General features: G+C 34.7%; 1 protein-coding gene across 1 annotated transcript in view; it reads left to right on the top strand.

Moving 5' to 3' along the window:
- The window catches only part of LOC139692499 (fibrillin-1-like), a 34578-nt gene extending 15932 nt beyond the window's left edge, over positions 1-18646 (top strand). The window contains exons 7-16 of the mRNA XM_071590717.1: positions 36-2489; positions 4467-4679; positions 5688-5802; positions 7558-7694; positions 8838-8977; positions 10139-10241; positions 11599-11624; positions 11729-11800; positions 12771-12882; positions 18228-18646. Of these exons, the coding sequence (XP_071446818.1) occupies positions 36-2489; positions 4467-4679; positions 5688-5802; positions 7558-7694; positions 8838-8977; positions 10139-10241; positions 11599-11624; positions 11729-11800; positions 12771-12882; positions 18228-18421 (3566 nt within the window). The 3' untranslated portion in view covers positions 18422-18646. The remainder of the gene's footprint in view (positions 1-35; positions 2490-4466; positions 4680-5687; positions 5803-7557; positions 7695-8837; positions 8978-10138; positions 10242-11598; positions 11625-11728; positions 11801-12770; positions 12883-18227) is intronic.
- Positions 18647-18652: the final 6 nt, after the last annotated feature.

The raw sequence follows: 18652 nt of genomic DNA, 5'->3' as shown, positions 1-18652 counted from the left end.
GACAAATGTCATAGATCACATGGAAAATGTCGTAGCAGCCTCCGGGGATTGCAGCCACATTTGCGAAAACACTCCAGGAAGTTACGTCTGCAAATGTCCCGAGGGATATGACCTCAAGGAAGATGGAAGAACTTGTGAAGACATTAACGAATGCGACCCCAGTGACTACCTGGACAGGTTTAATTCGTCGTGGGAGTATGACGAAGAGGAACGCGGAGAGGCTTCGCTGAATGGTCCGTGTTCCCACATTTGCGTCAACCTTCTCGGTCACTTCCGATGCGAATGTCCGACCGGGTACGTTCTCTCGGCTAATCAGAGGACTTGCGACGACGTGGATGAGTGCATGAAGGATAACGGCGGGTGTTCACACCTGTGCGCCAACTACGAAGGCTCAAGAGAGTGCGCCTGTCCCCAGGGGTATTACCTGGCGGAGGACGGAAAGACCTGCCTCGAATCCGACCTGTGCAAGGACTCCGCGGATAACGGTGGGTGCTCTCACGAGTGCCACAACCTCTTCGACGGAAGAGGCGTACGGTGCGGCTGCCCCCAGGGCCTCCGACTGGCGAGCGACGACAAGTGGTGCGAGGACGTGGACGAGTGCGCCTCCCAGGGTGAAGGGAACTCCTGCTCCCACACGTGCGTCAATACGCTGGGCAGCTTCCGTTGTGAGTGCCCGGAGGGCTTCCGGCTGAACCAAGACGACGCGAAGACGTGCGAGGACATTGACGAGTGCACCATGGGCAGCGGAACGATTTGCGAGCACGGATGCAGGAACATGCAGGGTTCCTTCGCGTGCACATGTAAAGCGGGTTATCGTCTGATGGAGGATGGGAAATCTTGTGCCGACGTGAACGAGTGCCTCGAGAACAACGGTGGATGCTCTCATCAATGTACGAACACGGTTGGTGGACACTACTGCACTTGCCCAAAAGGATTCGTAAGGGAAGGGAAGGGAAGGTGCGCTGACGTCGATGAGTGCGCCGAAGATAATGGCGGATGTTCCACCGTATGCCACAACACACCTGGAAGTTATAGATGCGCGTGTCCGAAAGGCTACAGGTTGCATCGAGACGGAAGGACATGCGAGGATGTCGACGAATGCAGCGAAGAAAATGGAGGTTGCGCTCATATTTGCATTAACACTATTGGAAGTTTTCAGTGTGATTGTCGATCTGGATTCAGACTTTCAAGAAGACGGTCTTACAGCAGAGACAAATACACTAGGCCCCCAAATCACCGTGGTAGGCACATGCACTCACGGTACTGTGAGGACATTGATGAGTGCCAGAGGAATAATGGGGGTTGCTCTCACATGTGTATTAATACTCATGGTAGTTATAGGTGTTCTTGTCCCAATGGTTTCAAATTGAATATTACTAATGGAGGAAAATTGTGCAGGGATATAGATGAGTGTTCATTTGGTAAGACATTGTGTTCCCAACGTTGTGTCAACACACCAGGAAGTTATGAATGTGCATGCGAAAATGGTTACAGGCTTATTGATGGATGGAGATGTGAGGATGTTGATGAGTGTGACGAAAAAAATCCCTGCACTCATGGCTGTGTAAACACCCCAGGTAGTTACCGATGCATTTGCTCAACTGGTTACAAACTAGTATTCAATGAATGCCAGGACATAGATGAATGTAAGACACAAAACCTTTGTTCTCATGGATGTGTCAACACATTAGGAAGTTATTCTTGCAGCTGCCCCATTGGTTTTTCAATCAATGGAACAGAGTGCATTGATGTTGACGAATGCACCAGGGACTCCCCTTGCTCCCATGGTTGCACAAACACCCATGGAGGATATCGCTGCACTTGCCCAAATGGTTATGTTGTTCGAGGTAATACATGCTATGATATCGATGAATGTAAAGAGGACAATCCCTGTTCCCATGAATGCATCAATACTCCAGGTAGTTACAAATGTGAATGTTCTCCTGGATATCGTCAGATTGGAAAGATTTGTCAGGATATTGATGAATGTGATGAGTATAATCCATGTGGTTACCACTGTAAGAACACACCTGGGAGTTACCAATGCATGTGTTCAAGGGGTCAAAGATTGCATGGCAAAGAGTGTAGAGACATCAATGAATGTGTGGAAGAGAAACCATGCTCTCATGCTTGTGTCAACACCATTGGCAGCTATCGATGTAGTTGCCCATCTGGATACAGACTCCAGGGTAAGACATGTTTGGAGGCCAGGGAATGCCCGAAAGGAATGCGGTCTAAAGGTGGCCACTGTGTAGCTGAGGGATGCCCCATGATGGCTTCACCTCCATGGGGCGAATTGCATTGTTCTCCAGAGGTTCCACCAGGATCAGTTGGGAATCATTATGGCATCGGAACACAATGTGTTGTGAGGTGCCGCCTAGGATTCAAGTCTGTGACACCCCCTTCTGTGATGCTGTGTACCTCAGAAGGGACATGGACAAGTGAAACATCCACAGGTCTCTCTCTAAATGGGAATGACACATGCATTCGTAAGTATTTTATTTAGATGCTAAAGACTTCTTTCTTAGAGGAGTAATAACATTTTCCTTCTATTAGAAAAACATTTTATAATGGATTTCGAAAAGATGATTGGAGAAAATCAACATAACCTTCCCTTTTAAGCCATTGCTCACACCCACTAGTATTTAATGCCTTCATGTATGCATTTTTTTCTCTCGCTGGCATATTATCAAATAGTATTTCCTTCAAGAGCGAGAACAAAATCTTTCGCTGGTGAGGAACAGCTTGAAAAATAACTTTACATATTTCCCATAGATGGAGTGAATTAATTTCTCACCCAAAGTGAATATGCTCTTTATGCACAAGAGAAATGGGTAATGATGAATTAATTATAGAATAATTAATTTAGAGGGGATATGTTAATCTTCACTGACAAGATGAAAAAATCTATTCCAATTTTCATTTTTGTTAATTGTGCACTTTTAATAATTATTATTTAATTACTCATTTAAGATTTCATTGCAATAAACAATCTGTGGCTAGTGCTTCAAAGGTAAGATAAATACATGTTAAAAGTTTAAACTAGGAATCAAAATGACATTTCATATCTATGTATTTAAAATTGAATAACCTGGTGTTTCATTCATACAGAAAGGATACTTGTAATATACTAGTTAAGTAATATGCATACACTAAAGTGATGTTTCTAATTTGTAAACTTCAGGTTACTGTCAGTGGTTTTGAGAAGGCGATAACGTAAGTTCCATACTACTCCCATATTAGTTTAAATGCATCGTAGTACCACAGTACATATCACATTGAAATTATTTTTTTCTTTGACACTTGATTTTATTGTTATCTAAAAATAAATAAAGTCTATCAGTATAACCTATTCTACCAAATATAAAATTCAAAAGATTATACATTTAAAGTAGCATAATTGGAAAGATTATGAAACAGGATTTCATTTACTATTATGGCAGTATAGTAGGTCCTTGACTTAGATAATATTGCAATATATGCTCTATGAATTGAAGTATACACAATTCAGTATACTTTTTTGATGATTTTTTTAAAGAGCATATCTTTTTGATTCAAATGGGAATATACGACTGATAGAAAGCGCTACCTACATTATAATTATAAATGAGAATTTTCGTAACACACCATTGCTTGATTATGACAATTTATGAATTACCTGCACTACAATGAATAAGCTCCAATAATCACGAGAACCGGAACTACATAACTTGCACTGTATAATGTGTGGAACTTTACTAGACAGCAAACCTCAGACTTCCTTCTTTATACCATTTCAATTGCTGCCCTTTGTGTTAGAGTATTGATATAGTGTAAATCACATCGTATAAATTATATAATTTGAAACAGTGTTGGATTGCTGTAAGTGACTGTTGATAAGCATGTTCATAAACAGCAGAATTTTTACATTAGTATTCCCTCTCAGTCCATTATAACCTACAATCTCAAATCAACTAATCCAACTAATCTTGCAATGAACATTGAGCATAATGGTTGGATAAAGAACATTTGACCTATGGTGATAGCAATTGGGGTTTTGAATGATCAAGTATTTCTGGCCCATCATATTATAACTTGTACATAAAAATTTTATACCAATATGGTTATCAATTTCTTTTTTCTAACTGTATTTTTACTTCATTTTTAAATACTAAACTGTTTAACTGGGATTTAAATTAAATTGTCATCAAAGCTTAATGATGTAAAACAATGGTACCTTATCTAAATTAAGTAGATATCTGGTGACATCAGATTATGGATCGTCTGAGATATGGTACATATTTCAATTAATAGGAACGGATATAACTTTCAGAAATTTATGTAAGTATAAATTCAAATAACTGACTTTGAGGAATAATGTGCCAATGGCTATCAATTTTTTCCTTAAATTACTGGAAAAATGTGGATAGCAAATGTAAACTTACCTCAACTCCTCTTATTCTTCTCAAATATTTCCTTTTCTCTAGCAATAGCTTGCCCTCGTTTGAAGCCACCTTTGCATGGGCGCCTTGTTCCTGAGACTTGCTCATCAGGAAAAAGTTTCCAAGGCCAAAGGTGCATGGTCATTTGTCGACAGGGATATCATGTGACAGCAGGAGACCCTATTTTGACATGCAGCTCCACTAATAACATTAGCACACCATACTGGTCTCCAGCTGCAACCACGCGGTGTGTAAGAGGTGAGATTCTAAAATAGAGGAAATGTGTCATGTTGAGAATTATTTGGAATATAAACCCATGAGTTGTAGAGCTTTACCCAGTCCATTTAACTCACTATCTAAAATTTCATTGCAAGATGCAGCTCAGAATATATTTTGTCCAACATGGGTTTCATCAACCATTTAAGTAAGTGTGATTAACATTAATTATCAGCTATGAACTAGGGAGTTGTAGAAATTAGAATTTGAGCCTTAACTTTAATTCATGAACTTTGGTCAAATGTACTCCACAGGAAATAGTTTTTCATTCATATTCCTTATGATGTTTTTCATCTTCATCAATAGACCAGAGGCAAATGAAAGTTTTAAAGTATTATATATCACCAGGCACAAAGGATTATTTTCATGGATGACCCCTTATAATATTTATTACCTCCGTTTAATAGTTATCGATGTTTGTCCTTTAATTACTGGAAATACAGTAAACTCTTGATTACCTGTGCTAATGGATGCATGATGAATTGTTGATAATTGAAAAACACGACTAACTGAAATATGTGGGAAATATAGTCTTTATATAAATGGATTATGCAGAGATTCTCCATTTTTATTCATTGTGATTAGTTCATTTTTTTAGCAATGGAAGGTCCACTTTTTTTGCTCTCTGGCCATTTTGTAAGAGTGTAAATATAGTTTTACTAGAACATGAGAATATTATCAAGTGAACAGTGGAACAGAAAGTGCAGATAGTAGAAAAATATTTAATTTAAAACATTAATAGTATTGACAACTCTTAAAACTTTAAGAAAGCTCAGGAGCTTAAAACTTTATTTTTTAAGAAAAGTTTATCAAAATTTCAAAGTATTTTAACCATTTTCATAATTGCAATTTTATTTAAATTTGGAGGTGCTGGGAAGAGAATAGTGAAGATAATTCAAATAATAAAGAAAATATGATTTGGTCAATGTTAGCATTATCTAAATTCACTCATAGCTGCATTGAACCTGCATGTAATTTTCATCATTTCAGATACACTGCGGCCATTCATCCAATGCCCTCCAAATATGAAATTGAATCTTCCTGGACAGCAACGCACAATGCATGTCAGAATACCACAGCCGAAGTCAAATATGGAATGGTCAAGGTTAGTATTTATATGAATAATTATGATTTCATTTATAATTACCATAATTTTAATAGATTAGCATAATGTAATCTTTCCATTTTGAATTTCTTCATTTTAAAAAAATCCCATTTTATGCTTTGAACTTATTAATCACCAAAAAGCCACAACTTGAAGATTTTTTTATAATTAAGTAGTCACATTAGGTATTTAAGAGTTTGACTCATCAAGTAAAGAAAGCCCTTATGTCATCCCACAGTACATTCCTATTCATTATTGAAAGGAGAAATGTTACCCACACCTTATCTGAAATTCATGATTCGGAATTAACCTGAGGTATTCAATAGAAAACCAATGCTCAGTTGCTTGTCTATGTCAACCTCAAATCAATTGTTGCCTTCCTAGAGAGATAAGGATTAACAATTTTCTTGTCAATCAATCAAATTTCAAAGTCAAAAAGTTAATCATTGAAGAAGTTTATGATTGATGACATGCTTTCTGTGATTAAATTCTGGAAAATATGTATTAATCGATTAAATACATACAATAATAAATCTAATTAATTACAGTGTGCATAAAATCATTTTTAATATCCTTAGATTTATGCCAAGTTATTAAACAGCCACTTCCTACTTTATTAGAACACGTTATTTTTCAAGTATGTACATAACCTACAGGAGAATTAGCATTTCTTTGAAGTCTGTTTGTATGGTTTAGTAATATATATATGGCCCTCAATGTTATGCTAAGACATGCAGACAGACCTTAATGCATGAACTTCACAGGGTAAAATTTATTTTCTTTGACTGAGATTCAAACCCAACTCCCTGTGTCTTGAGGATGATTGAATTGAATGAGTATTCATATGAGAAAGAAAAAGTGAGGAAATATGCCATCTAACACATTAATAATGAATTTTGGGAATCCATAAAGTGTAATGTATCAATTCTTCTTAAAGCATATGACTGTACCTATGTAGTTAAATAGAAGTTATTAAAGTATGTCAAGGGTTAGCTGACACCCTTATCTTTAGCTTTCTATGGGTCTAGGAATTATTTACTCAGGAATTATTATACTCATTTTTTACAAAAGGAATGCAGCTTTCATGAAATTAGCCATGAAATTTCTTCCATGACTGCAAAGGAGTCCATAGTTGTTTGAAGAAGGCTCCAAAGTTTCTGTGTTGCTCATGAGCTGAGTCGTAATGCTGAATGACAGTTTTTCCAGCATTACAGTCAGCATCTTCAGGTCTGAAGTGAGATTTTGAAGATGCTGATTCTAGGTACTTGAAACAAGGTCCCTAAGGCCTGAGAATGCTAATGGAATGCCAAAAAAATGAATCAACACAAAATCCTTGGAGTCAATATCTTGCCAATATCCAATGGCAAATAAATTATTCCACCCTATCCAAATCCATCCATTAACGTGATTTGCATCAACTGCATAGGCTAATTAAGCAGGATGTAACACAAGAATACATTATCTTAAGAACTAAGCTTATTTAATGAGATTTGTTGTCTCAGGCGTAACTTTGTGGAATTTGCATAACATATTGAAATGTAATGAAATAATTGACTTTGTAATTCCACACACTTTATTTAAAAACACGACCCAGGTTTCAACGTTGAACGTCATCATCAGGACGTTCAACGCCGAAACCTGGGTCGTGTTTTTAAATAAAGTGTGTGGAATTACAAAGTCAATTATTTCATTACATTTCAATTATTTAATGAGAATTGTATTCTAAATTAATGGTTATTTAAAATAACATTTCAGGTATATAGATTCTGTACCACCATGGGGTAAACATCTGGAAGCTGAACTACCCCCTGGAACAACTATTGTGACCTTTTACGCCCGTAGTCCAATGAGTAATGTGACAGCCATGTGCAGACTATTTATTGAAATTTTAGGTAAAGTGCAACCAATTAAATTTTTCAAATATTACTGCTGAAAGAGTTAAATTGAATGTTACTCAATGTGGAACTATGATATACTATTATCATTGTGATCAAGACTACTGAATTTGGATTAATTTTCAGAGAGTAAGTCTATTTATCAAAATATATACTGAAGGTCATTTTCAGTCAACATTCATTATCAGATTACGAACAACAACAGTAGCTAGATTTCAGAATTCTTTCACTTAAAGAGAAGTGAGTTACTATGCCACTTTCTCCATGACATGAATATTTTTGTAAAGCTAAATTTGTAGAAAAAACAAACCTATGATTCACATGGTCAGTGGTAATGAATTACACAAGATTCCCGGAAAAGTATAAAATCCATTAGAAAAAATCATAATCCATTATTTACAGAAAAATTATATACATCATTTACATTACAGCCATCTCATTATGCAGGTGTAAATGACCCACCCAAAAGCCTATAGTATAGTCAGGGTGCGGGGTAGATTAAATTTTTGACATAAACATTATTTGCAATGCACTATTATTCAAAATTTGTTACTAAAAAGCAATGAAATTTAAGCACATGCCTATTTAGCATCAGTGGAAACTTTTACTACTGTCAACATTGCAATTACATTTTCTCTAGGAAAATAAATATTTAGGCCTAATAATTTTTCTTTTATCTGGAAACAAATTTTCCAAACTGTGCTCTCCAATAACAACAACTATGCTAATTGGTGACAACTCTTCACACCTAGTTATTTCATTAAAGAAACATAGATATTTGGAGAGATCTTTTAGGTTTAGGCTCAGTTTCTTTACTGAAAAATTCATTTGACCCACATAAACAACTAATGAACTTGTCTTTATAATATGCCTTTTGTTCAATCAGAAAAGGCCATTAAAAATAAGCTTTGCAATAATAACAGAAAATTATTTTCATTAAGAACAAATTTTATCTGAAAGAAAGAGTGTAGGTAGCACTCCCTTCCTCATTTTTTTCTCTTTGTTCAATTTATTTTTGGGTAGATTTGGTGCCATAACTCCTATGTACTCATCCAAATTTTCAATGGTCAAGGGTCATTTTTCTTGGTACCTTGACGTTTTTTGTTTTAATTTTTATGTCATTTCTTCCTTTCATCTCAGATTTGGAAGCACCAACTGTTTCCCACTGTCCTCGATCCTTTGAAATTCAGCTGGAACTTGGTGAAATATCAAAGGCTATATTCTGGGAAGAGCCAATTTTCAAGGACAACATTCAAGTAAAGAGTGTACAACAATCAAAGGTAAACTTTTAAAGGTGGCACATTAAACCACAGATTTAGGCAAAAAAAGTAGAAAGTTTTCATTAACTGGGGTGGAAAGGGTGAAAGAAGCACAGTGGAGGGTACAGTACGAGGATATGTATAGACTTTGATTAGAATTGTTAGACAAGTATTTTCTTCTATCGAAATTCAGAAGGTGCTGAAAGATATTTAAAGTTCTTATATGAATTGGCTTAATCAATTCAATAATGAAGTTTTCCAAATTTAACAATTTTGAAAATAACTATTTAACATAATATTGGCTTAACTATAAATAAATTATTATATCACATAAAAAAATACTGCCAATATACTGTTATACCCTGTATCCAAACACCTACTACTCGGACCATATACAATGGTACACTCCATATAATAACAAGGCACTACTTATAATGGCCTGTTAAAGGGAAGAAAAACTCGAATTTCAGCTGGGGCAAATTTTCTTGCAGTGTTCCAATCAGGTATTTTGTGACCAGCATTCTTAATTTAGACCATTGATAAGTGTCCAACTGTGAACCCCTTAGCTTCTTTCATTAGGAATAGACCAATTTCAGGCTTCTCCCAAATCCTCTCCCCCATTAAATTCAACTTACACCAAATACACACCCACCCAATAATAGAATTAACTTCAGCTTGGTGCTTGGGATTTCTATGCTGAGGGCCTGGGTTGAATCATAGCAAAACTGAATTATTCATGGGTATTTTCATCCCTACTGGGCTACAGTGAGTAAAGGACTTCAATTATAGTTCTCCATCCATTAGTAATAAAAATTAGCTAAGAACTCTTCATGCATTCTGTTGAAAGTAGGCTGATTCCAATGCTCTTTCCCCCCAACCCTTATATTGCACCTTAAAATCTACCTCAGATATATGAATATATCCAGAATTGTCCATATAACCTCAGCCATTCAACAATTATTAGACAAGTAATGGTTTATGTCATCAGTAGTAGAGACAAATAATCAGCAGGTGTTCTGAGTCTGATAACATTTTCAAGTACTTACAAAACAGACAAACAAATTCTCGGATAGTAAAAACTAGTATTTGATCAATAGGAGAGTGTATTTGGCATATATACGTAACCGCAATCCTGAATGTAAGGTTCTTTATAAGAGTAAATGCTTGACCTTTGTTTCATAGCACCCAGGAGAATTCATGCCTATTGGAATTCATCGTGTGACATATGCAGCCACAGATGAGAGTGGAAATACAGCTCACTGCCATTTTGTAATCCATGTTAAAGGTAAGATTAGGTTATGTATTTTATTTCTGACATCAATTTGTAGGTCAACTTGGAGTAAAATTTTGAAAAGGAATTGCAAATCATGAATGAATGAAAAAAATTTATCTTTCATTAAATCACCTACATAAATATTTAAGCAAGCCATATTTTGGAGACCCAAATTTTAAGCTGCCATTCATGATTTCTCTTTTCCGTGCTTAGTTTATTTAAGAATCAAATAATGCAAGGAAAATTACAATCTTCCTAAACTCTGGAGCTTGTTTATTTGTGCCAGATGTGTGTGTGATTGATATTTTTATCCTATAATGCAAGAGTTCTTCCATTATAATTACTAAATATTTTCCATTGTTATGAAAACACTGTTACATGGACAAATCAGCTCTTGCATTCATGATCATATGCCCTTCAAGTGTATGGTCAACAAGTCATACTTATTCACAAAATGTATATTGATTATTGAGCAAATTAAACCAAAGATAGGATGTGTCTCAGCAATTTTATAATTATCACATACTTCAGTATGAGTTGTTGGATCACTCAGTGAGTACCTCTTCTAAAAAGTTAAGCAGTTGGGGAATTAGTGTAATAATGGTCTTCATAAGACACAATCATCAAGTCATCAGCTGAATTCCAAGCAAAAGTAAATTATAAACCATCATTTTAATATTGCTCACTTAAATTTAATTAGAAATAATTGAGTTCACCCAAGATTTTCAAAGATAACACATTAATCAATGCAATCAGTCTAATTCAATCACTCAAAGCAAATGGATCCTATTATAATCATTTCTTCCACTCCATTTATGAATTTTCTCATCATTTTGGTCTGATGCACTGCAGGCAAAATACAATGCACCTAAATGATTGGAGAGCCATATGAATGGAATGGAATGCATATTCAATGGTTATCATTCCTTAACAGTTGGTTAAGGATTAAACATCAAAATTTAACCTAATTAACATGAGTTTATGGGTGTTGGACTTCGATACTTCATTAGAAAAATAAGTTCATACCTTAAACATAGATATTTTCCATGGGGTTCTTTCTTGTCCTTGGCATAACATCCTATTTGCTATTTTTGACCGTCTCCAATTAATCTTCATCTGTCTTCTGACACATTTCATGCGTCTCTCTCTGTCTTATCTATTCTGCTGCTGTAGCAATCAAAGTTTTATTACTGTGCATAATATGAACCTTTTAGTGAACATTTACTCTTTTGCATACTTATTTTTACACTATATGCCCTTCTTTGGCTAACAAACATTATTTGGGATAACATACTTACATTTTTAAGTGGTTCTTTAATATAATTAATTTTTTATCTACCAATATATAACACATTCTGTTTCTTCGCAGGAGCTGATGTTGGGAACCATTACATGGTGAGTAAATGCCAGTTTAAAATGTTCCAATGGCTAAATGGCAGTTAAAATTGATTAATTAACAAGTTTTAATGAACATTCTAAAATTTTCATTTTCATTACAGCCATTCAAGTCCCCACAAAAAGTGTTTATCTGCCCACATTTGAAACAAGGGCAAATAATCCATGTTTATCCAGTAAGTAATATAATTTTAATTTTAGTAAATCATTTAATCGATCCAAAAGTAGTACAAATAAGACTGATTTTATAGCTCTTATTTTCTTGATGGGTAAAAAGATACCTTGCAGAATTTATTCCTCAACTTACTCTTACAATAGCCATTTGTAGCTGATTAAAGAAAAATCCAAATATTCTCGAAAAAAATTATTTGAATTTACCAATATTTAAACCTGGATCTCCAACTTACAGGAAAAGTATAAAACAGTTTCTCATCCAAACTCAAATCATCCCGCAAGTTATACCTGATCAAATTAACATACGTAATTCGCAATAGTGGCATTTTTATCGGCAACATTAATTGCAAAATTTTTAATCATGGATTTGTTAATCATTTGAATTATTCATGGTGGAATTAGGAAGAATGTTATGCTAGATGCTGTACTGTCATATATCAAAAAAAGGGATAAAATATTTATCATCCCTTGCATTAATAATGATACTGACAACACAAATGTGTTATGAAGGTCCATCACTCTACCCGAGGTTAACTATATAGGAAATCCTAGTGGTTTTATAGCAATCATTTACTTAAAAATAGTTACAGATGGTTCATTCTAATCTTCCTTATTAAAAAATTTTTGAACAACTTAACCTGCCTTAAGAACAAACTCTTTCCCAAGAATTTACAGTGAAGGACAGCTATCAATATTTGAAATATGGTAGGAGTGGAAGCATTCTCTTGGCTCCTCCCATATTTCAATTAATAAATTAGAGAGAGGGAACTTAGGAAGATTTCCTTTCTAATCCAGGGATGTTCTTGGGGTTAGAACAATGTAAATGTTAAGTTTCTTAGAATTATTTGTTAGTATTATTTAGTTAGTTTAAGTCACAAGAATTAAATACCTATACATTTTTAATACGTAGGCATACATGTTTTAGTCTAAGCAGAATGTCCATTAAAGTATAATTATGCATTTCAAATTCAGTGGCAAGTACCCATTGGATGCCATCCTATTCGAAGCAGAAGACCATCTCACGCATCTCCAGATGAAGGTCAGAATAGTCTTTCAAGAAGCACTGGCCACATGAGTCAAGGGGGTAAGCATGTCACCAGAGATGGTCCAGGAATTACTGGAAACTTTGCCAAAATGTGTACCTTGACTTCCCAGAGGTTCCTTTATAGAGGAAAGTAAGAAATGTTGATGTCAATAATTTAAATAATAGGTACAAAATAAGTTGCATGATTTGATTGAGGCAAAGAATAATTTAACGACAATTGATGAATCAATTATATGTGCAGGCATATGATTAATTTTAATGCATAATTTTCAATTATATTGATTTTATCCGAGCCTCATCTAAAGCTCCCATTTTAAACTATCTGCATATCATTAGGATAACCCTACATACCATTATTAGGAAAAATCATGAACTACATACATTTTTTGTTTCAAATTCAAGTAATCTCCCTTGATTGGTATTCACTGCTTTTGAATTTCCCTTCCTAAATCAAAGCATTCAGATTAGCAGTCAATTTAGTATGTCCTTTAGAGTAGCATAAAAAATTTACAAGATGTTCCTTTAAGATATCCTTAAATATTAATATTTGACTATTAGCCCCAGCTATATACTTTTCAACCATTATTCCACTTAACATAATCAATACATATTGAATATGAGTAAAAAATTCTGTCCAAAATTTCTATAAAGGGAGTACATTATGCAGCAATCAGCGATATAGCTTCAAGAAGAAAAATTTTAATTCAGGAGGAATAAACAGAGCATACATATGTATATTTTTGCTTGATGAAAATCTTATTCAACGTAAAATAGTTAATGTTTTTTTCAAAAATTATTTATTGTCGCTATGCACATATGCAAGACATTTTGCAGTGTGAAGTTTTCTTCCCATTTGTCTCACACACATCAATTATAATCATCACATTCCAAAAGACACTGGCGCAATACATTTTTTTTGTGAAAAATTCTCTTGGTGGCTAAAGCAAAATTTTCCAATTTTAATGGTGCTTGTCAATGCATTACAACCAGCACCTCCCATTTTATGTAACTGCTGGAAAATGAACTCATTCAGCATTAACAAGTTTAAACAACCAGAGCCTTTCAGACGATTTCAGACTGTATGGAAAAAGCCTCTGGAAAAAGAATAAATGGGCAACTGCCATTGAATTGAATTTTATTTTTAAAGAAGAAAATTCTTTAGAAATCACAACAATAATGTCAGAGGTAGAATTAAACAAAATTATATTGAATTGAATTTTCAATCACTGTCAATATTTGAAGCCTGTAAAGAGATGAAGATCTAGAAAAATGAAAGTCAAAATGAGTATCGATTGGAGAACAATTATTTAAAAGAAGCAAAATGAAATATAAAATTAGAAGAGGGAAAACTAGAATCAAGAAATTTTAAAATCTAACAACAAGGCAGAAGAGAAAACCTGCTGTGCCAATTTCAACTAATCTCAATCAACAAAACTTAAAAATTGAGGATTGACATTTCATTTAGAAATATAAAAAAATGTATGAAAATAAAGAAATGCTACAGAAAGATACTTATGTTGGGTGAGTTTGTGCAACCAGAAAAGTGCAATTCATAAAATAATAGAAGAAAGATATGCTGGGTATCACAGAATACCTTTTTCAATCACCTGCATTCAATGCAGTGACAAAATGGGGGAATTGTAAGGTAAATTCTAGCAGCTGTGAACCAAAATATCAAGATCAATGTCACTCACTCTCTCCTTATGTCACAACACATTGAATACATGTTTAGGATAATTTATCGGATAATTTCAGAGAGATAATTCCGAGAGTTTCAGAAACCCTTAGAAGAACAAACATGCGGATGATATATAAATTGAGGTTGCATATCTAATCACTACACCTAACATTTAATTAATGATGAAAATCTGTTCTAACCATTTAGTATGAAACCCTTAAGGCCATTGTGGCAATTGAAAAAAAAATATTAAGTTCACTTATGAAGTACCCAAAAGAAAATAAAGCCATGAGAGAACAAAGAATGTTGAAAACAATGCTCTTCTTAACCTGTAAACATATAAGTATAAATGAAAAGGTCAAGACCACTAGTTTCAAGTATTGAACAATGTGTAGAAGCAGTAAGGATTAATGAAAAAAAGTCACATTTAACATTATCTCCAACCATTAAGGCCTCTAGATTTTTTTATTATTTTAGGGATTGAAAAATCCCAATTACAGACGCCCTATTAGCTCATTGAATTCCACTTGACTGTCGACCATCTCAAGTACTGAATGAAAGATGATCATTCAGGAGAGGGTAACAATGGATCCACAGCTGTTGGTTTGGGTTCAGACAGAAGCCAAAGATTAGGCTGTTTGGCTCAAGAGTTACATTCACTGGTGAACGTGATCTAGGAAATCCTTAGAGGAACTTTCTGAGGCAACATCATCTGACTGGTGTCCCAGCAACACCCCCGGAAGTTTCTCCATTCCAGGGATCTCTCCTTCTTGACAGGCCATACCTTACTGAAGAACGCTAAGACTCAGGACTGGCAGATGACTCAACAGAGACTCAGCTGCAAAGTAAAATCACTTGACCATTACCGAACACAAAGAAGCTTCTGAAGAGAAATAGTTACCTCAGAGATGATGATCGTTGCAGCTTGGTAGCATTCTTGGGTAATGAAGACAAAGCCTTGGGAGTACATTCTTGTGCCTTGGAATGGTGGTGACAATGAGGGTTACTCCCTTCCATGACTCTGTATTACACATGCTCTTCAATTCTACATGTTTCAGGCAAGTACAATTGCAGAACCAGAGGTTAGCTCCCTATTAGACAAATGACAGCAAGGCCAGAACTGACTGTACAATGGCTTAAGATAGCATGAAGCTTGGAACACTTTACAGCAACTTGCCTACATCAATAAAATATTATTGGACAATCAAGAGGAATACAAGCTATTAGGTTGGATGGCGGCCACAGCCCAGAAACCTTAACTTAAGACTGGCTCATTAGACTGCGCAGCTGAGGAGCTTGTTCATAATAAAATAGTTCAATAACAAGTATTTTTAATAATAAGAGGCAGCTCACAAGCGGAGTCAGTCAACATCAGCATCATTAAAAAAATAGTAATGAGGGATTAAGAGGTTGCCTCTTGGAAAGAAACATGGGGACTCCTTTGGGAAAGAATAAAAAATTAAACCTTCAAGGGTATGATGTCTTTTAAATTGAAGTTCACCAGAGGGTGAATACGACGAGTTTATAGAAAGAAAGAACATAATAAAAGAGCAGTGCCTAATTTTGTTTTTTTCCTGCAACTTTTAAGTCCTGCACAAGTCATAACATTGGTTCAATACCTACAGTCTAAAGGGAGTAAGACTACTTGCAAATCATTGATATCTAATCACAGCATACATGACTAAAGAACCAATCAGGCTGGACAAAATTCAATATATCACTAAGTATTAAATCCATAAGTTGAATCCAAAATACATAACGTGGTAACCCCTATCATAGAGAAATGTAACTAAAACCAATGCTTTGTCTCATCACCATTCATTAGGATAGATATAATTAATGATACACCTCAATAATTTAATTAACCAGTTCTTACTCATATCATCTGCTAAATAGGCTGCTTAACTCAATATACCTTGTCATATTTCATTAGCTGACACTGGGTTTCTTGCTACTTATGGTAAATAAAGCAAGTCTAAATGGACAGTTATCCATATCTGATGATTCAGTATCGATGGTTTCAATTGTTCAGTTGATAAGACAGCAAAATTCAGCATCCTAAATGCACTCAGTCAACACATGAGAGAGAATACAGAAAGTACAACATACCAAATATATCATTGTGTACATTATTATTATTGCATTTTATCTTAAAACGTGGTTTAGTTCAAATGCTGTCTCTATGAATGAATTTTATCAGAATAAAACATTATATGGTCAGAATGATCACAGGTTTTCTATTACCGTGGAAGAGCTTAATATTTCGGGGTTTTATTGTGGAGCATAAACTGAGACCATGTGACAGGGTATGTTAGGACACAGTCATGAAATCTACTGGTGAATTAAGCTCATAATATCTTCCTTGAATTTTTCCAAATATCAAGTATATATTAAACAAGTTCTTAGAATCACTATTAAAGATGTGATTAACCTTTTTTCTTAAAGCCATCAATTGTGAAGGTGAAAAAATATTAAATAGTTGCATACATCATTTAAATCCACAAGTACAGGATGTTAGTACCATTATTTTATCTGAATGACCTTATTTGCCAACAAAGAGTAAGGTTTAAATGTTTTCTTGAAATCAACAATAAAAACTGCACCTACTTATGAACATTATACTTAAGGTATTTCCTCTCCAAAACTGGACATAATTTGTTTACTACTTTGCCATGTAACACTTATTTCCTTTCAGGATAAAGTCTGATTAATCATATTGAAACTCTTTGAACTTGATCTATGTATACAGGTATATATTTATGTATACCTGCATAATTATTTAACCCCCTCAATAACTCCAAAATACATACTAACAGTGCAATCTGTTCTGAATGCAGACTACAAAGAGCAAAATATCATTTCTCTTCTCCTTCTTTTCATGTACTCTCCACCAATTTAACTAACTCAACTTCATTATGGTGACAGTACATTATTTTCCAAATAAAATAGGACACCCAAATTTCCAACAAACTTCTATTCAACTACATTGGGCTACCCTTTTCATTAAAATTGCAGGGAAAATGAGGGTCAAGGACATATGTTGCTCATTTGCACAATGTTTAAAATCTTCAAACATGACCATGAGTGAATTAAATGGGGAAAGTCTACAATGAAATTTTATCATTCAATAAAAATTATGTTATTTATAGGGCCCAGTTTGGTAAATGTAAAGTGAGTAACTTTTTCTTTTGGGTGGTTGCTTATTTCTAGGTAAAATCAATACAAATGAAACCTGTGGGTCAAATGATATTCTATTCCAAATGAGAGGATTTCCAAGGTTCATAATTCACCCGATGATATTAATCCATTGAAATCCTGATCAAAATTGATTTAATTATACATTATTTTGGTTGTGTAAGTTTGCAATAATAATAAAATTAACACTCTTATCTGACATATTCATCACTATTTGAGTCTCGTCTCAATTTTTTACCACATCTCATGGTTGAGGTCAATTAAATTATTATTATCAACATTTATTATAATTACCAATGACTCAAATAAAGAAGGCAACTGACCACGACATTATTTTTAAAAATCATTATTTTAAAAATGAACCAAGAATTATGCAACTGCACAATTCCCTTTCTCATAATGATACCTGCTACTTTTGTAAATTTATCTCAATATTCCCAAAGTGTAAAATCACTAGAATATATTTCCAACATGCAAAACATTTAAAATTTTCCATTTTCATAATTTGAAGGCCAAGGAAGTATGACACTAGATCAGCTACACGCACAAAAGATACAAAGGTCCAAATGGCAGACTGGACAAGACAGACGAAGCCGCAGACCACAGCATGATCGAGTTTTCATCACTGTGAGGAAGCCAAGTGAGGGCACTAAGGAGAGACAAAAGCAAGGGATTTTCCTAATGAGGCAAAGCTGTTGTGCTTGAGAAGTGTTCCAACAGAATATTTCAACACTACAATGGAAAAAAAGATACTTCCATCCAAAAACTTCTGTGCATATTGTTTGGACTCCATCAATCAACAACAAAACTCGAGTTCGCAGTATTAGTGCAAGATAAAACCTGGAGTGTTCAGCTGTTGAGACTGTTCTACTGACAGCTTGTTCTCTGATGAGGACAAAGCAACTGTACATTTTTTAAAACATCATCGCAAGGTAT

Source organism: Hetaerina americana, unplaced genomic scaffold (assembly GCF_022747635.1).
Source record: "Hetaerina americana unplaced genomic scaffold, ioHetAmer1.1.p SCAF_4, whole genome shotgun sequence".
Classification (NCBI taxonomy): Eukaryota; Metazoa; Arthropoda; class Insecta; order Odonata; family Calopterygidae; genus Hetaerina; species Hetaerina americana.
This window is presented reverse-complemented; position numbering and strand designations above follow the sequence as displayed.